Source organism: Thunnus thynnus, chromosome 19, assembly GCF_963924715.1.
Source record: "Thunnus thynnus chromosome 19, fThuThy2.1, whole genome shotgun sequence".
Classification (NCBI taxonomy): domain Eukaryota; kingdom Metazoa; phylum Chordata; class Actinopteri; order Scombriformes; family Scombridae; genus Thunnus; species Thunnus thynnus.
The window spans coordinates 13,895,147-13,915,817 of NC_089535.1; the positions used below are offsets into that span (position 1 = coordinate 13,895,147).

The 20,671-nt window shown below is 38.1% G+C and overlaps 1 protein-coding gene across 9 annotated transcripts in view; it reads right to left on the reverse strand.

Moving 5' to 3' along the window:
* Window positions 1-257: 257 nt before the first annotated feature.
* The window catches only part of znf618 (zinc finger protein 618), a 37,317-nt gene continuing 16,903 nt past the window's right edge, over window positions 258-20,671 (reverse strand). For 5 of the 9 annotated variants that reach the window (XM_067573474.1, XM_067573473.1, XM_067573472.1 and 2 more), the window contains 11 exons: window positions 17,148-17,237; window positions 16,172-16,252; window positions 14,232-14,321; window positions 13,753-13,842; window positions 13,397-13,486; window positions 11,571-11,648; window positions 10,222-10,266; window positions 9,405-9,482; window positions 8,123-8,347; window positions 6,601-7,700; window positions 258-6,212 (listed from right to left, as the gene is read on the reverse strand). In XM_067573474.1, coding sequence (XP_067429575.1) covers window positions 5,664-6,212; window positions 6,601-7,700; window positions 8,123-8,347; window positions 9,405-9,482; window positions 10,222-10,266; window positions 11,571-11,648; window positions 13,397-13,486; window positions 13,753-13,842; window positions 14,232-14,321; window positions 16,172-16,252; window positions 17,148-17,237 — 2,516 coding nt within the window. In that variant the 3' untranslated portion in view covers window positions 258-5,663. The remainder of the gene's footprint in view (window positions 6,213-6,600; window positions 7,701-8,122; window positions 8,348-9,404; window positions 9,483-10,221; window positions 10,267-11,570; window positions 11,649-13,396; window positions 13,487-13,752; window positions 13,843-14,231; window positions 14,322-16,171; window positions 16,253-17,147; window positions 17,238-20,671) is intronic. The other 4 variants (XM_067573479.1, XM_067573478.1, XM_067573475.1 and 1 more) reach the window with 3 other exon arrangements.

The following is a 20,671-nucleotide window of genomic DNA, read 5'->3' on the forward strand; positions in this document are numbered from 1 at the left end:
ACAGGGAGGTAGTCAAATATCTTCTCAGGTTCTCTTGATTCATAAATACAGAGGCAGATTCTCTAAACTAAGCATTTAAATTTCACCCCTTGACTGAAAAAGAAACTACTTCCATCCCAAATGCAGGCAGAGGGAAATATTTTAAGTTTCAGTCTTACTCTGACACCTTGAATACACCCTTCCATGGGGATAAACAGGACTTTATGGCAACTAAAATACATTCAAGCTCCATTCCTCTGACTGCATGTACACAACAGTTTGACACAGATTTGGAGTTTATTCACACATCACATACTACAGTGGGTAATGTATTCAAGAAACATTGAACAGCGCTGCCATATATGACACAGGAAAACAAAAACAAAACAAAAAAAAAGACACTGAACCCTTTTCTTTGCCATTATATAAAAATAGTGTTGCTACAAAAGTATAAATTAGGCTTACTAATAAGACAACTCAGATTGGAATCTACACAGGAATCTGCTGCCAAAGTGCGATAAAAAAGACAAAATGAATAGAATCAAACACATTTTTTGCATTTTAGCAGAGTATAAAAGGAAGAAATGCCTGTAAAATACAATGAAAGCAACACTAGTTTCTTAACCTGAATTGATAATGCAGACTATAATCCATAGCTGAACAGAAGAGATCTCCATGTTAGCATTCTTATACCATATTTTACAATTGAACTTTTTATTATCTGAATAAGTTAAAATCCTGAAACAAAATAAAACTTACAACTGATCTCAGTTTTCTAATAACAGTATCTAAGTTGAGTTTTCTATTATATCAAAACCTTTTGAAATGCTACTGTAGAAAAAAGAGGTATAATGTTATTGGTGCTCCCTACTGTATCTCTGAAATGAAGGCGCCCCCTTGTGACATAAAAACAGCAGTTCTCTTGTATTTACATAATACATCCTCTGAAAATGGATGATGTCAACCCAGAAACACCAACCCATGATCAGCATCGCTACTCCCCCCTCGAAAAGGTTCAAATTCAATCCGGGGTTGCTCATCTGACTCGATGAGCGTCTTAAGGTAACGTCTACTCAGAGCCAACATGATTCACTTCCACCTGATGAGAAACACTGGCTTATAACTTTATATATCAGTACTCTTATTAAAAGCATGCATATCTTAGATATAATTCTCATTTAATCAACAAAAACAATGCTATTTCTAAGTAAAATTAAGTTGACATCATTACGTCAACAATGGCATTTTGTCCCAGAGCATATCCTATTTAAAATACTTATTTAAAAACTGTAAGAAAAATCCCTTCATCGGTTCAATCGAGGATCGCCGCTAAAACCACAGACCAATGTACAGTATTTTGACTATTTCTCTGACCAAACCTAAATTTTGTATGAACAGCTCATTTCCAATCTTTAAATTACCATATTACCTTTTGAGTACTTGAGGTAAAACATTGGATTGGTACTTAAAAAATTAAATTTAAAATATAATTTACAGCAATTTCTTTCTTTTTTTTTTTACCAAAATATAAATGTTTGACATAAATCAGTTTTAAAACAGCAGTATACATATATTGATTTCAGGAATGCAAATGATCACAATGCAATGATGTATGTCTTGGATACATTGAATAAAGTCATTCTCTCAAAGCCTTACAGAGGTAAAACAGATGAACGGCGTTTTTAAACTGTGTTAAAATCAACGTAGACACAATAATAATTTGTGTCAAGAACCTATATGTTTAAAAAAAAAAAAAAAAGATGTTTTTAAGAAACCCTTTAGGAAAGAAAAACATTTATGAAACAACATAAAAGCTGTTAATGGAGGTAAGGAGGCCTAAAGACTATTAAAAAACATCTCATGTAGTAGTTAAACAGTTTATAATGCAGAGCCTTTGACCACTGATTAACATAATTTCAGCATTTTAGACATTTTTTGCAATTATAATAAAAGCCGACACATTTTATTATATAAATGAGAACTGTCACAACTGCCTTTACTCGTGAACTAACAGATTCTCATTTTGATGAGACATTGATCTGTTCTTGGCTTTACACTAGACTGTTCACTCACATGCCCTTTAAGTTCCAGTGTGTGGTGTGCTAACTTCCTACTTCCCATGTCCTCACAACCTAAAAAGGTACAGTCACATTAGCCTTCCATTTAACAAAACTACCCCGTGCTCAGCTCCAAAAAAGGATGTGATGTCACGATTTTTATGTGGGTGATAAACATTGATCAGGGCAATCAATCTAGGGCTGCAGCTACACTATTTTCATTCGATTCATCAGTCAATTATTTTCCTGATTAATCGATTAGTTGTTTGGTCCATAAAATGTCTGAAAATGATGAAAAATGTCCGTCACTGTTCCCAAATCTCAAGGTGACATCTGCTAATGTCAAAGACTCAAAATGATTAAATTGATCAAAATAGTTGGTGATTCGTTTAAAAGTTGTCAACTAATCGATTAACTGACTAATCATTGCAGCTCTAGATCAATCTAATATGAGATTGATTGCTGCAGTTTGCAGTCTGTTAGTGTGATACAACACAAAACAAGGTGGTGACACAGTGCTAGAATAGTAACTTCTCCATTTTCAAGTTTCTATTGGCTTGCACATTTGCAAGGTCGAAGCTGAACAAGGGTGAGCTCTGACCAATGGAGATAACACAGAAACAGGAAACACAAGCTAGAATGTGTCAATTGTACAGGCTTCAATTGAAATGAAAGGGAGACAGAGCGACTATTCACAGGGCAGAAGTGTAATGTGACTGTACTGAGGCCTCAAGCTAGGACACACGACAAAAACAGATTTATAAGACTATAATATTTTTAACTGTTGATAATACATTAACATTTTCAGGACTATTATTGGTTTATTTTTTTAAATAAGAGGTAAAGGGCCAAGTAAAAAATATGCCCACTATAAATATTATGAAAACCAAAATCCAAATGAGTCTCAAACCAAAATCCTAATGAGTTTCATATCAAAATATCAGTATATTGATATAACTTCTTACTCTGGTTTGACCCCAATGAAGAACTGCAACAATGATATGCACTGGTTTGATTTTTGCTTGACTACTGAGTCATTTCAGTATAAGCTTTATACAGTGGATAGTTGTGCTTGGGTGTGTTATTGTTAGAATAATTCCTGACCCCTATTTTATAAACCAAGAGAAAACACAAAAAAAAACATACATGCTTAATTAGTTCTATCTTTTTAGAGAACTTGGGTATAAAAGCACTTGTCAAATAGCAGTTGTCCATGATTAAATAGTCCACATTTGACCACTAGAGGACACTGTTTCCAACCATCAGCCATACATCCCTTTGAGTATACCAGAGTGGAAAAAGAAACAAAAAAACAAACAAACAAACTACAAGCTTCATAGAAGATGGTAAAAAGAAGGCCATTGATCAGCAATATAAAGGCATGATGTTGGCTCTGACTGTAGGGTTTAAGGTGATTGCATGAAAGTGACTTAAGGCCCAAACACAGAGATGACAAACTAGTACTTGACTAATTAGTACCAGAAGCAACAAACACATTTACAGTATAGCTTCCATTCATCCAAGTCATTTTAGGAGGTATTAGCTAAATGTACTCTAGAATCCATAAAAAAATAAATAACTTGTCTTCATTAGTGTTGACTTTAGTGAATGTACTGGTAGAATTGGTTTCGTCCTGAAAATAAGAAATAAACCCTCAGTGATCCATTTTTCGTTTGTTGCAAGTGGCACTAACTGCATTCGGGGTGGAACGTTTCACAAAAGTCATGGTTCAGTACATGCCTCGGCATTGAGGTCACAGTTTGGTGTGTTTTCGGTACAGTGAGGAAAAAAGTGGCGGTGCCTGCTTGGGTGCACTCATTCCTGAGAAAATCCCATTGATTTCACAAACTGAAAATAATTTACTGTTAATAATTAACCATAGGAGCATTATTAGAACAGTCATGTTTAATAGAGAAGGTTGGAAACTATGCCCTGTGATAAAGCTTATTGCCTTGAAAAATGAAAATCTGTAGCTCACATAAGGAAGACAATATTTAGTGATAAATGAGGAAAGAATAATAAATAAAATGATAGTAAGTTTCCTATGGACAAGTCTCTCGCTCTCTCTCACACACACACACACACACACACACACACACATACACACACTCTCACAAACACACACACAGCGGGCAGCCACACAAGATTTACACAATTATGAATTAAATCCTTGCCTACTGCTTGTTGACACCTCTAGCTTACCAAACTGATGGCTAATAACATTACTGCTGTTTATTTGAGGGCAATGCACAGGTAAAACGTCTCCGGTGTAAAAATAAGTGTATTGATGCAACTTAAAGTTGACTGTAGGTGTCTCTTTACACAGAGTTGACTGATGGAATTATCCGAAACTATCATCAAGCCAGCCAAAATGGACAACAGATGTTATTATTGTATTGTATTGTGTATTTACCTGACATGCACGCTCGGTTGTACCATCAAGTATTAAAAGTTAAAGGATAATATATTTATCAAAATATTTTTTTCCCTGTTGGTGCAACCTAGCTACTGTATAATAAGGCTGAATGAAATCAGCGTAAGGTCTGACCAAAAACGCTCTAATATGATGCTTTTTCCTCTTTGTGCATGTAGTATTTGCCTTGAAAACTCAACCAAAAGCTTGACTTCATTCAATTTAACTTCATAATTTTGTCTTTTCTATGCGAGTCTAGCAGTTTGACTTGCATATCTAGCAGCATAAGACCTCAAGTTAATTTTAGAAGGAAAACAAAACCATTGGATGACTTTTCTTTGCAATTTGTAATAAACAAAGAGGAAGGCATCATATTGGAATTAATGTTTAATCAGCTACTTTTTACCCTTTAGAATTAAAAATGCAAGCAGTGTGGTGCATGCAAATGATCCACAGCTACATTTTGAGGCCACTGAAGCAACCATCAAATTAGCTGCAATGATTTAGATTGCAGTTATCTCCACATTATCTCCTCCCATTCATTCATTCCCATTCTCCTATGGTTGAAAATGCTGAAAAATATAATTTTCTGTGATGCATGATAGTAAACCATGAACCGAGTACATTTAATTGTCAGAGGTGCAATGGCAGTGAAGATTCACCACAGATTTTTTTGTCGTACACAAACAAAAAGGATGATTCTACAACCTACTGTATATGCTACAGTATTTACTGCCATACTCCTCATAGGCATCTCTGATCAGAGGTCGATGACAGTTAATTCAAGCAGTGAGAGCTGACATTACCTGACAATGTTGCCATCCAATGAGAATAACAGCATATAGCCTTTTAGCGGTTTTGTCATTAGGCTGGAGTAAATCAAATCACTGGCCACAATAAGACAAAACTCATCCTGCTCAAATGTGCATCCCAAACCGAGGGTGGCGTACCAAACAGGACAATCTTTTGAGAGTTACCGTTCCACCCCTAAATTTTGTCCACAGTACTTTACAGCTGTTCTTTCTCCATATAAAATATATAAGCCTTATTGTTTTATGGGTGTTTGCAACCTATACAACGTGAGTTTTTTTCGGTAAATATCTGTCTCAAGAAGTATTTATTGTCCATACACATTTAAGTTTACAGTTGGTCTAAACCTATATAAATAATAGTCATTGGTTGGAGGTGAAGGTTTGGTTGGTTGGGTTTCTCTTCTAGCCCATGTTAGAGCGAAGGAAAATTAGTTTGTTCATCTCCTCAGCGGTTACCTGCTGCCTCCTCTTCATAGCTAGGCTTTGCTCGCACACAGTTATGCATTCACTGCGTATGCCCACAGCAGGCACAGCAAGTAGCCACAGTGCCAGGCGAGCGAGCCTGGGGAACTTCTCACCCACAGCTGAGCTCCAGTACTGGAAAAGATCAGGTGTGCCTTGGAGAACAGGCTCAGCCAGGTATTGAAAAATCTCTTGTCTAACTTGGCTTTGACTCTCATCATTACCAGACACTGAGCAAGATGATGACGTCCCCATTGAACTGCCACCATTGTTTCCACCTCCCTCTATGCGGCTTATTTTAGGGGTTGGCGGGCCATCGGTGTCACGCTCTTCGCCACCTGATCCTCCACCACCTGTCATACCTCCATCCCTGGATTCAGCAGCCATTTCGCATGCACGGGAGATTATGTCCTCATGTTGGTAGGCTGGGACTGAGCGCAACTTGAGCTGTGGGTCCAGTACCATGGCTACCTGGTGGGCTCGTTCGACCTAGAGACAGAGAAACATTTCAGTGACTGTCAATCCTTTGTAAGAGCAATTACTCATACACATTCATCACATACCAACTAGAGTTGGGTATCAAACCTCTAACCATTTTTAGCATCAATTGTACCGACTGTCTAGTACTTAAAACTCGCATCAAATGTCAGGTCAGATTTGTAATCTGGCTTATTCATTCTCAAACAGTTCCTAATCTTTTTCAGTTCCTCTACAACGACTTTTGTTTCGACAAGATTTCACGTTTGACCATCAGTTAAATGTAAACAATACCCAGCCCTACCCCTTACAGAATCTCAGTAACTTAAAATGAATCTTTTCACTTTCACAGCAAATGGGTCATTTATGAAACTTAATGTTAAGAATACCAGTTCAATACCTTGAAGTTTTCCTTGAGTGCTTCTAGGAAGTAGTGGCAGAGTTTGCTGGCAGTGCCGGTTCCAGCCTCTCCAGCTTTGGATGTGAAAAACTTCTCCAAGCGTAGGTAGACAGGCAGCACTTGTTGTAAAGTTGGTCTCCTCTGGCTGCTGAGCTCCAGAGCTGCCAAACGCAGAGGTGCCAGCAGACAAGCCAGTGTGCCTAGCAGATGCTTGTTGAGACCCTGGAGGAGTGGAGCCGTCGACTTACTGCGACCATAAGCCTCACAGATCTGCTCAAAGTGGGCATGGACCTGCAGCAGAGCTTCAGCCATACGATCCCAGCAAGGAGGGGTGGGGCATTGTGCAGGGCTGCCCTGTGTACCTTCCTCAGTTGTGCTTGTGGATGTGTTGGTGCACTGTTCCTCACGAAACGCCAGTGTGGTGGAGGAGGCAATATCTCGGCATGTTGAGAGAAGCTCAGCCAACTCATGGAGCCCTCGAGCCTGGAGGCTGCGCTTTCCAAGAACTGCCTGGACAACTGCACCAAGTGAACATCCTGCGCATCGCAAGCATATTCTCCCCCGGCCACCACTGCCCAGTGGTGATCCCCCAAATCCTGCTGCCCACACCCTGGGCTCTGAGACATACACAGTGCGAATGTCTGACATCACAAACTCAGACAGAACATTCTGCACCCAGTGGTGAACCTGCTCAGGCCCTTCCCTCAGCTCAACCTCCCTCACACCGAGAACATAGCGCTTCAGTCTTGACCCCTCCACCTGGTAGGCTGTTAGAACATAGCAAGCATCTGGGCCTGATGTCTGGGAGTGGCAGGTGACAGCGATGCCGAGAGAAGCATTAGAGCCTAGAGCGCATGTGACTTTGACTTTGACTTGGTTGTACATGCGGGGTAGTTGGCGCAGTGCCAAGGCACTCATGTTGCCAAGGGCATCACGGGTAGAGTAGGCACCATGACGAGCCCCCGTATCCACTAGGGTTTGTGCCAACTTTAGGAAGTCCTTGCTGTTGAGCACGTTTAGCATGCTCAGATCTGAACACATTACCCGTAAAAGCCGCTCAGCCACCTGCTGTCGCTCCTTCTCAGGTAGTCCATTATTCTCTGTCAGCACAGACAGCAGATGGATGGATAAACAAGGCAAAAATAAGAAATATAATTAGTGTTCATGTTTTTTTTTATTTGATATATTAGCAGAAAACATTTCTTCAAAGGGAAAAATAAATACAGACTCATACAGAATGATAAACATAAACATAAATACAGATATACATGGAAATAAACACAACCTTATTTTACAGCACATATTAAAATTGAAACTTAGGGAAAATATGAGGGTTAGGGTATGCGTCTTAACCACCAGTCCACCTGTAGCCCAAAATATTTCCATTTAAACAATTTTCTAACACAATACAGTCTTGAAAGAATCAAGGGGTGCACAAACCACAAACTTTTATAGCTCCATACAGACAGTATCTCTAAGAGTGAAAGAGAGAGAAACGAATAAAGCTGATAGCAGTACTTACGGCTGAGAGTGTGGTTTCTCTGGGAGATACTTTGAGGCTGGATTTGTAGTTTAACTGAGGGATGGGCCTGGGCCTGGGCCTGGGCCTGGGCCTGAGCCTGAGCCTGAGCCTGAGCCTGAGCCTGAGCCTGGGTCTGAGCCTGAGAACCTCTCCACATCTGCTCCTGAGGACCCGAGGCTGAGGAGGTTTTTGGAGAGTCCCCTTTGGTGTGGTTCTCATTGTCGGCTGACGGGATACAGAGATGAAACATAAGGCAGAGGCGACGATATTGTACGGTTTTAAATCGAGAAAGTGTATGTTTGTGGAGGAAAATGTGAAGAATAAAATCATGACTCTAAATTAAACCAACAAAACAACTGTCAGCAAAAGAAAGGACAAAAATACATAACTTAGGCTCCCTATGTCTGTCAAAATCAGGTGTGTGCATATTTATAAAAAAAAAATATATCAACTGAATCGTTTCCCAAGTCAATTCTCACATAAGATCAGCCACAAATCTTGCATGGTGTGTCATCAAATGAAAGCACACTCATAGCAATAATTCCAAAAGCAAGAACCTTACAGCAATGCCAAACAGCAATAATTCATCGTAATTTATCTAATAGTGTAAATATATTTTTGTTTTCATTGGTGAAGTCAGGATAACAGTGTTTTAAGACTGTCCAAATGATAACTGTATAATTCAAACTGCATGCAAAGATAGCCAACATGAATCATACACAAGAGGGTAAACAAACTACCCTGACGTCATTTATCAAATAAAAATACCAGACATTTGGTGGTCACAGTCTCTGAAATATGGTTATTTGCTTTCTATCTTTGTTCTTCATACCACTGTAAAATTAATATTTGTGTTGTGACTATTGAGACAAAAATAATTTTGTCATCACTTTAGGTTATAGATATATGAGATGGGACTTTGCCTTATCTTCCTATGAGATTAATTGATTGTAATCAGTCGACAAAGCACACATAGACAACGCACTCTCTGTGTATATACAAAGTCACATGTATAATGCACTAACAAAAACATAAAAACCGCATCCAGCAGGCCTCAGAACCAGATCTGCAACAACCCTCATTACAACAATTTATTCCTTGGAACTCTGTATACAAATGCTGTGTCGCATACAAGAATGTAATGCCTACACCTCAATAAACAATAAAAGGATTATGCATTATCATTCAGATTTCCACATGCATTGCAGCCACTGACGGTGTGTTCACATTCTGCATATGTTTTCCTGTCGAGCTTAACATGCATTTGTAATAGTGGACTCACCAGCATGGGACTGCATGTGCTCCAGCAGGTTGTTGTAGAACTGGAACTGGATGCCACAGGCACCACAAGTGTAGGGTTCTAAAAAATCACAAGGCCCAGAAGAGCGTTGACTCTTTGTCAGAGGCAAAAACGTTAATACTGTGCATCTGTCGATCAGCTAGCCCTGATCTATACTGCATCTGGGCCAAATGCGGGAGCTCTGAAAGTCGGTCCCACCAAGATCTCACAATGTTGTTTTTGTATTTTTTCCAAAAGTGACTGAATTTGTGATGCATTTTGCAAAGGTTTTCGTGATACTTTGGCTTAGGGGTTTAAGGCGCTGACTATGTAACCTCAATGTCCCTGAATCTGACCTCTTTGTTGAATACCATCCCCCCTCTCTCTAAACCTTCATTTCCTGTCTGTTGCACTAGTATCCTATCGAATAAAGGCAAGGAAAAGACATAACTGTTAACATCTTTAAAATAAAAATTGTACTAGCTTTTCCAACAATCTTTGTCCTCCAAAAGAAAATCTTCTAACAGTATGACTCAGCCAGTGCTTAGTTGTCAGTCAGCACAGGACACGGCTACATCTGAACACAATGCAAATGTACAATAAGACCAATGGTAATTATCCTGTTCAGACATTCTCCAGCAATAATGAAGCTAAATGCAGTAAATCTGTAGAATCACGATGGATTATAGAGAAACTGTTTGCACCAAACAATGACAGATCAATACAAATTGAAGCATACCAGAAAAAAAACAAGGTGAAATGAAATGGAGAGCGACATGCATATGTTTTGTTTGAGCAGGAAGGTGGGGTTCAGACTTACTCTGTGTTGTAGAGAAGGAGCTGGCCACCAGAGGGCTCGGAGTTCCTGTGGACAGGAAGATGGGGAGGGAGTTAAGACTACATACAGACAGACATAGCGGGCCATTGTCTAGTGCTCTTTTCCCTTATTCAATCAGTACCTTTAGCATTTAATGATAATTATGCAAACAAACAGGATTTGTAATAAAAGAGCATTCACTCTATATTTCTATGATTTCATACAGTACAGAACATTAAAGGCGTCTCAGAAATTTTGATCAGTGACTGATGATGATGTAAACTGTATATAATCAATTTTAATTCATTACAGGCATACACACATTTATTGATCAATTCCAGCACCAGACAATCAAGCCTGATGAAGGGTAAGATAGATAGAAAAAACATCAGCCCGTTAAAAAAGAAAGAAAATCCTTTATTTACATCACATCACATGCTCAGTATACACACAGTGATCAATCAGAACAATACAACCACACCCATAGAGAAAAAGTGGAATGCCCTTTTCTATTTTTGGGTATGTCACTTTATAAATAGGAGGACACAACAGCTACTCCACACTGAACATTTTACTGAGAACGAGCTAAAAGCGCAATTTAATAAACTTTGAAAAAGATTGTCATATTGGATGACAATTGTACTTTCAATGAAATTAAGTTTTTATGACTAAATAAGCAACGATCTATTTTTAACAATCACTCAACACTCAGCTAACTTGCTTAATCAAGACTGTACGGGTGTGGCTTGATCAGATTTAACTGACAGTGGCCTGTGCTAAGTGTGCTATCTGACTGGTGCAGAAATACATTACATCACTACCCATTCCAAACCAGTAAGAAAAATACAGGGGAAAAAAAAACAGCACAGACAGTTCTCTTATCAGACTTTTATAATTTTGGCAGGAGGTTTTGTGTTCATGTGGGAGAACATTGCTCGTAGTAAGAAGCTGATTAAGAAAATATGCTTTCAGGGCTTTTAACGTCATTCTTTTTTAGTCACTGTGGTGATGAATGGCAGCTGTTATCGGAGCAAAATGTGATCCAACATGCTCTCCATTTTCATGGTCTGAGTGTGGAGTAGAATAATAATAATAGAGCTCTTGGACTTGAGTTTTATATAGTATCAAAAGATGAGAGGTAGGTCACACAAACCTCTTTACATGCTTTACTCCCCCTCCATCTCAATTTTTAGCCCAGGCATCAGTAGCTAAACACCGTCTAAAGAAATACTGCCTCTATCTATGCTAAGATACCTGCTCTGTAGCACAACTGAAAATACAAAAAGCAGGGATGATATATTTTCCACATAAATGCACACACATCCACATAAAGTGAGTGACTCAGTACTCACCGCTTGAATTCTGAGAACTGTTTGTGTCAACCAGACTGGACTGAATCGCACTCTCCAGTTTCCGCCTGAATGGACTGCCTGTAAGTGAAAAACAATGAGTGGCATGCCCATGCTAAATAACGTGGATCGTTTTTTAAAAAATATTTCAAGCTACTGGCTCATACAACAGTTAAGCTGGAGCAAAGTCAATTACATGCAGTTTATTCTTAATCTTAGTTTGCGCCATGCAAATCAATCACACTAACAGCCCTAACAAAAGGATCCAAATGTCCATATCACATTTAAATATGGGCTTAATTCTTCCTCTTCATTCCATCTTTTTGACCCACTTTTAAGATGTGAGCGTGTGCCATGCTTTAAATAGTTCTTTATGGCAGAGTGCTCCTCAGTAAAACATTTGGGAAGGGGGGGGGGGGTGTCATGTACCACAAAATTCAGCACCAGTTGGGAGAAAAATGATATATGACAGCTTGAAAAAAGTTAAGTCTAATCTAATCTAAAATTGACTGCATTACTGACAATGGACTATTTGTGCTGTTAAAGCTGGAGTGCTGGACTTTTGTCTCCCCCTTCTAGCAGTGAGAGTAATTACAAAACACTGTCAACACACGCTTAAGTCATAGGCTCCGCCATAGCCTACTCCGTCATTACTGCTGCGGCTGTGAAACGGTGGATAAATTGTTTTGAGCGTCACACAACCCCCGCGAAATGATTCGTTTCACTATCAGAATTTGATCCATTCAGTCCGATAACATTTGGAAAGTCTAGAAGAACCGCACGATTAAATTATTTTATACCCGGCTCGGCCAGCGGAAGTCTCTAGTGTGCATGCTCTGTATGCATTCACCCCACCAGCGTGGGAATGTCAAACCTGACGCCAGATTAAAAACTCCGGTATACTGTGAAATACAGAGAGAGTTATCTGTAGGTGATAGGTTTAATCAGCATTGTGTGAACTTGTTTGGCAAGGGCTTGAATGTAATGGATGTTCATTTATATGTAAAAGTTCCTCACTGCAGGTTTAAAATAACAGGGTAAAATACAAATCTTTGTATTTAAGTTTGTGGAAATACGACAACAAAAAAATCTCAACGTGTCCTCACTTAAATTGTGCACTTAACCATTCACCAAAGGTTAATAGTTTCCAGAGGGATTGCCATAAATACAGTGGCAAGGTGACCCAGAACCTTAAATCCAATCTCTTAGGGTTCTTTATTTCCGTTTTCCACTGGCTCTGTGTAACACATATTAGCCATGGTGAGGTATGCTTGTTTTGATATTTACCATTGATATTTATTTGATATTTACAACGCAGGAGTTAACCATGAGGAACCAAAATATTATTGTCACGGTCTCTGCCCTCAAACCCAGCTATGAAATCATCATGGTAATATCATGGTAAACGGACTGGCTGTACTTATGTGGTCATGTGAGCGACAAGAGTCACTGAAAAGACATTATTCAATAGTGCAGGCAGTAGGTATTTGGTTTCTGATCATGTTCGCAAGGTTGTTTTCCCATTTAACCAACATCAATCTCTGTTCAATTTTGACCTGACTTTCGACAATTTTACAATTTGTCATGTTGACAACCTCAACCAATTACAAAGCATTCAAGTTCTACATCACCAATGACATATATAATGTGTATGGTCTGTAAATATTATACTCGGCTCTGAGTAAAAAGGTAAAAAAAAAAAAGCTGCTATCGAGGTGCATGGTAGTTAACTCTGATTACCAAATTTTCTTTGTTCTGCATTACACAATTATGCATTATCAATCTACATAACTACTGTAAAATGTAGGAGGAAAAAAAATGATGCTTACTTTTTATCTTACCAGTTTGGCTGTGGCCAAATTTACTCATATCCATGCTCCCACATTCCTGTACCCGTGATGCCTTAATATCAAAGGAGCCTACATCAAGAGAGTTGTAGTGAATTGAAGTTCAATGCTCTAATTTAGACCAGTGATATCAGATATCCAACACAATTTTTTTTTTCCTCACAGAAGATACAATTTTAAGAAAAAAATTCAAGAGAGAGAACACTTTGCAAAGTCATTTTCTATCTGTATTAGATTAGAGAGCCATAATTTACTTTATGCATATCCTGATTCTAAAAGTTGGACATTTTCAAATCATAAACATAGTGGCTTTATAAGCAGTAGCAAAACAGACTCACCCATTGGTGTGTGAAGAGCAACGTGCTCCTGGTATGGGTTGAAATACTTGTACTGCTTCCCACAGAACTCACAAACATAGCTCCCAGTTTCTGGAGAAAAGAAAACACAAAAAGAAACCTTTGTTTTCATCAAAAATCAATGTTGTGATAAAAACCTGTATCATATCCATTAAAATCTAATTCGGTTGATTAGTTGTGTTCAGTTTTAGTGAAAATCATTCTGTTAATTCATGTATTATGTCATTAAGGAGAAGAAGAAAACAAGAGGTGATAATAGAGTGGAGAAGAGGAAGGAGCTGCTGATTGTGATTCTCGACTGAAAATTCTCATCTTTTTCCCCCCAAGTTTACATTTAGCAATACCTCAAATATTAGAGAACATAAAAACACTGAGGTCTCCCTGCATAGTGCGTGGAAGTTTTACGCTATGCCCCCAATCAGTAGGAGTCATTAATTCAGTGACAAGTGCAGGCTTCCCACCTGCGAACACTGCCAATTGTGTTTGAAGGGACACCCGCTGCCGTCGGTTGAACCCGCGGTCTCTGAGGAGGTGGGCGAGTGCTTTTTCCCCTGCGAAGGAGGACTTTTGGACTCATGTTCTGAAACCTTTCCAGTGTGGAGTTAGCTCATATGCTTAGTGTTTTTTTTTGTTTTTTTTTAACATGGATTAGCACCATGACTCAAAATCTTTCATTACAAACGGTGTCCGATACACTAAACTGGACACAGGTGGACTCAAAGATGTCAAGCTGTAATGGCATGTAAAGAGCAATCAAATGAAATGATGGATGTACCTGAAATCACGTCAGAGTTGTAATGCCAAGTAACTGTATTGACTCAGATTTTTGATTTTCTCTTCTAAAATAGTCATTGTACAGAGCCTAGGAGGGGTCACAGACAAAAAAAACAAAACAAAAAAACAATTTGTGCTCTAACTTTAATAATTTGGGCGCTCAGTTTAAAGACGTCATATTATGCCCCTTTCTAAGTGGTCTATTTGCAAACATTTGCATGTTTTTGTGGTTAAAAAGCACCTAGTTACAGCTGAAAAGCCATGGATGCAGCCCCTCTGTCTCACTCAGCCCGAAACAGCTATTTTTTGTCTGCTCAATGCCCCTCTCTTCTGATTGGCTGATCGTTCTCAGTGACGCACGCCCAGGCCAACCACAAGTAAAGGATTGTAGCACACAGAGAGCAGAGGACAAGAGAGAAACTAGCGTGACCATAAATTATGGCAAAACACAGTAGAGACTCTCACACTGAGCTGAAATAAAAAGAGTGCACATAAATTAGGTAAATAAAATAAATAAACATGTTTGGTTTCTTTCAGGAGGGGCGGGCTGCTCCTCCAAGGCAAAGATTGGGGAAACGCTGAGCATATAGTTGTGACATCACAACCTCACTTAAGTACAAACCGCTCATTTAAAAGAGCAGTTCCTGAATACGGGCTGTGTGCATTTCTCCGTGGACTTGAGTGTTTTGATACTTTCACAGTATTTAAACAGCACCTCGACCTGCTTTATAATTAAAAAAAGTGAAATCTCCCTTTCTACAATATGTCCCCTTTAATAATTTGTGCTCTTGATCTAATAATTTGTGCTCCCAATTTAATATTTCATGCTCTCAATTTAATAATTTGTGCTCTCGTTTTAATAATTTGTGCTCTCAATTTAATAATTTGTGTGCACACATTACTTAATTAGTACTCTCAATTTATCTATTTTGCCTGTTCAAGACACCAAACACATTCAGTCAGCCAGAAGTTTGAAGAAAGCAACGAAGAAAGAAGATTTCCCCTGTAACATCCGTTACTTCTTGATGTGCTGCTGCGTGGTCAATTAAGATTTTGTGTACACAATTTTGTGTACGTTTAAGGGATCTCAGAGTTAACACAGTGTTGTGCTTACAAGCCAAAACCCAAAGTCTATCCACATATCTTAGTCAAAGATCAAAATAAAACGTTATCACACCCAAGCAATCCATAATGAGGGTGTAAGCAGGAAGAAAGAATGGCATGAAGCTGAATTTCATTAAATCGAAAGCACAAATTATTAAATCAAGAACACAAATTATTCAGGTTAGAGTACAATTTACTAAATCATGAGCACGAATTATTAAATCAAGAATACAAATTAGTTATTTTTTCCTCCATGGCCCCTCCTGGGCTCCGTATAATTGAAATATAACAAACAAATTAAATCAAAATACTTTGAAACAAAGGGTTAAAGTAAAAAATTATCCCAAAGTAATCTATTTCCTCTGCAGGGAATAAACAACACAAAATGCAAAAAAAGCAGCAGCAATTATATTTATCCTAAGTTTTGTAGGCTTGTTCTGCTATGGCAAGTCTGTCTTCATTGTAGTTTTACCATCACAAAAGAGGTGGAACTAAAAAAAAAAAGTACATCAAACAGTCTTACTTGGTCCGATTTTCTGATAGGGTTCCACTGGCTCCTCCTCTTTAAGGCCATCCACAGGTAACACTACCTGTTCATATGGATCTGGCAGAGATGGAGGAGAGAGATGGGGAAGAAATGGGAAATTTGTTCCTAATTGACTCCTTTCTCTTATCATAAAATGCAAATCTTTGAGATATATTGTTCACAGCATCAACATTCAAGTTGACCTATTGACTGTAGTCTCAACTTGCTACTTTGTCAAATGTTATTTGGTCACAAACTACATGCACTGATCTGCTTACTCTTCTTTTTCAGGGTGGATTTTAACAAAATCACAGAATGTGTATTGATGCTAAAACATAAAACAGTACAATATCATGTCCCTAAATTCCCTTAACTTGAACCCATTAGCATGTACACATCATATAAAAATTAAGGTTATTTTACAGCATGCTCATTTCAGGATAAGAGGCAATGTCACAGAAAAATAGAGCAACCAATGCTGAGAGTCTATTAGTACCAATGTTTGTTTCCTGAATACAGTGGAGAGTGGCAAGGCCATCTCAGTTTACTTACGTATATATATTTATACCCTCTCCCTTAATACCAAGTGTCCTCTACAGCTGCAAGTGTGACTCTACATGGAGTGATACTCTATAGTAAAGTGCATCACGGACATTGGCAGATTACTAAAGCAGATTACAGTAAATTCTGAAATAGTGAAATAGCGCCCATCTCAAATTGCTATTGTATGCCATACTATTACGTCTCATTTGTCCTTTTTGATGTGTTTTTTTAGTTAAAACGCTCTCTGTTTTTCTGATCCAATTTAATATTTTACTCTGCTTTTTCTGCTGCTGCAGGAAGTAGAGTTCCTGTAGCAGGACAACAGTGTGAAATGGGAAGCTCACTTATGAATGGCCTTCATGTTCAAGTCTTCGTGTTTCAAAGAAGAAATACATTGTCATGCAAATTGTCCACAAAAATTCCTGGTTACCATCAACTGCATGCAGGTCACGGTGCTCCTGGAAGCAGCTGTAGTATTTATACTTCTTGCCGCAGATGTCACAGGAGTAACGGAAGCTATCTACAGATAAACAGATAGAGAGAGCTGAGCACTGTTTATACATGACTAACACACAGGCAGGTAGACAATGGACAGTATTTTGTGGATGACTGAATCCAAAACTGCAATCTGGAGAGATAATGACTGATAACAATGATTTTTTGATGATAATGATTTTTTTTTTTTTTTTTAAATAACACTTTGCTTTGCTGTGCAGTTTACAGTACAGATAGCAGGCAAGACAGGAGAAGGTAATACATGACAAGCCTTAAAGTGAACCTTGGACATTGTAGGTACAGTGTGTACACTGTATTTCATTGTGCCACAAAGAAAACAGGGGCAGAGAGAGCAGAGTTCTGTTTTTAGTCATTATACATTTGAAAAATAGATAACTGAACAAACAAATAGGATAAAAATACATAAGATCGTATTTGATTATATTTGGACAGACAGGAAGGCTGAATGAGGTTGGATAAACAAGACAAATATTTGGTTTAATCCTTGGGGGGAAATGTGAGAGAAAAGTTAATAATGATTAAATTATTCTTTTAAGTAACATCTGCATACACACACAAACAATGCTAATATAAAAATGTAGGCAAAACAAAAAAAAATCAGGTGTTCAATTTATCAGAATGGTCACAGAGCTAAAAATATGTAAATTCCAATGCCAATTTGTTCAATGCAGCATTTTAAATTGGAATTAAATTTAAAAATTGTGTTATAAAGTATAATATAAAGTGGGAAATTTTCTTTTATTTGGAATTTGTGAGATTGTACATGCCACTAGCACATTCAAAATGTATTATTTTAACTGAGATACTGAACTGAAATTTTGCTATGACCCAAATCCTGCAAGCATAAATTTTTGAATGCGTATTAATATTGCCCCTCATTAACATGTTTAAAGTTTAATAACTTTCACAGCCATTTCTTGCCAAGTCTGTAGAGGGCTAAGCGAAAGGACATTAGGGATGCAGATTACTTGTTCTGCTCCCGCTAATTCTGTTGCAGTGGAAAGCACGGTTCAGCCAGGTGGCTGTTGACAATTAAGAACACCCGAAGTGCCTCTTAGCACACCACAGTGAAATCCTGTCTGAAGGCAATCTCTTGCATAAACAGCATGGCAGAGAGCAACTAAAAGACTAAATCAATTTCAACCATTTTTTTTTCTCCACTTCCTCCAGGCCAGGTTTAGTCCACTGACAGAGGCTAGTGACTCTCTCCACAGTAATATGCCTGACTGATGTTGCCCTAGCAGAAGGCCCCCCTCACCTCACACACCCGTGAGACAAATGTTTTATCATTTAACAGCACAGCAACAACTTCGACATTTTTTCAAGTCCGTCTTGACTTTGTAAATTCAATCAGCTACCTTCTTTTCCTTATAACATTAAATATTCATGATTAAATAGGCAGCAATTTAAGTTAAGGATTGGGGAAAACATCCTTCAATATTATCTATTAACACTCAGTTAATCTGCTTCATCAGTACTGTGCAGGTGTGGTTTGATCAGATTTAACTGGACGGTGACCAAACAACCCCCCAACTTTCATTGTTTTTGATTCAAATGTTGCTAAATCCTGATTGGTGCCTGGGAGTACATGACATTACCTTTTTACACCTGAGCCCTGCTCACTTCTAACCAGTGAGACGAGCACAGACGAAACAAAAAAATTGTGAAACCTCTCAGGTGAAATAACCAAAACTGTTCAAGCTTGGGCAGAAACTTGTGTGTTCATGTAGGACCCCATCATTCATAGTAAGAAGCTGATTGAGAAAATGGGATTTCATTGATATACTAATTAACTGCATTTTACATACAGAAACTCCTACAGCAGATCAAAAACCTTTCCATTTATGAATTTTCTGGTAGATGCAAAAATAAAAAAACAATCAAAAGAGAACGTTTGATTTAAAACAACACACATCACAGCAAAAAAATGTTGACACAGCATTAAGGAAAAACAGCCACAATAATGATCATTAGGGTGCCAAACTGTAATTGCATTTACTTCACCTCGAGGCTTACAATCCATGCATTTCCCCAACAATTAAAATGATTAAAAATATTTTCCACAAAATAGTGGATTCCTGGCATTTGTCAATGTAATAAAAGCTCACATAACATCATTGCTCCAAGCACAGGTAAGGACACATTCCAAGTAAATCGATAACATAGCTTAACAACACAGATAATTGCTTATGGATGCATGATCTTTGAAGGTCGGACTTGTCTCTTTACTGTGATGTTTCTGTGCTTTTATCTTTATTTTCAAGTGGCTCTGGAAAAACAAACCTAAATGTCCTTGGATTTCTTGGTATTTCTATAAAAATTCAACCAATTGGATGTTATATCCTGCTCATTGGTTTTGATGGATGACTATGAAAGCTTTCAAAAAAAAAAAAAAAAAAAAAAACACAGCCTGGGAAAATCCTGCCATTATTCAAATGAAAATGCAAACTGGCATTTCATTTTCATTTGATAAGCATTAATACCATGACCTATTTCACATTCAAATGTCAAAGCAGTTTGCATTTTCAAGTTTAGGTTACACAGTGTCTGGTAATTCAACAAAACTAAAAATGCAAAGTTGAAAGCCATTTTCCATTTGTGAAGTTACAAATGGAAAATGGTTTGCAGTTGGCCTAGCTTAATAATCCTCAGTGGGTTTTAAAATGCAGGATAAGTTTAACAATTCATCGAAGTAAGATGCTATAGTAACCAATCATTTAGAACAAGCCTGGTCTTGAAAATGTTTAAAGTTAAGATTATATATCTTAACTGTGAAGCCCTAAACCTGAGCTTTCAACTTATTCAGGTAACTGACAAAGCTTGTTTTATCTTTATTTGCTGCCATGTTATTTTGGGGCCACTTGGACTGCTCACAGAGGCAAGTTATATTTAATAATACACTTATAAACTGGCATGCCAGTCATAATGAAGTATAAAGTCTAAATATGTGGCGTCAACCAAAAAACTGCATCCCAGCATGTTCCATCCTCTTAAGAATTTAATCTATCAGCATTTTATTTGCAGCAGCCTCTCTGGCCTACTTATTAACACCGTCATAGACCTTTTGGTTCCATGCTTTTTTAATTGATACACTGACTCCTGAATTGATATAATTCAAATTCAATTGCTTCATTTTAGTCTTTGCTTATTAGACGAGGTGGAGAGAAGTTACCGCTTTTATCCAGCAGCTGGTAAAATGTATTTGTTGTAATCTATGAGTAAAGTGATGTCATATCCGTTTCAAGAAAAACAAAGCAGATGCGAGACAGCAAAAACAAATGATGGCGGACGGTGCAGGTCGTATCCCCGCAAATCTCGGGAATACGACCAGCACCCTTACATTTTAAATCCAAAGTATGAAAACACTATGGGTTTCACACATTACCTGTGCAGACTCTGTCATGGACAGGTATTGCATTGTAGCAATATGACCAACAT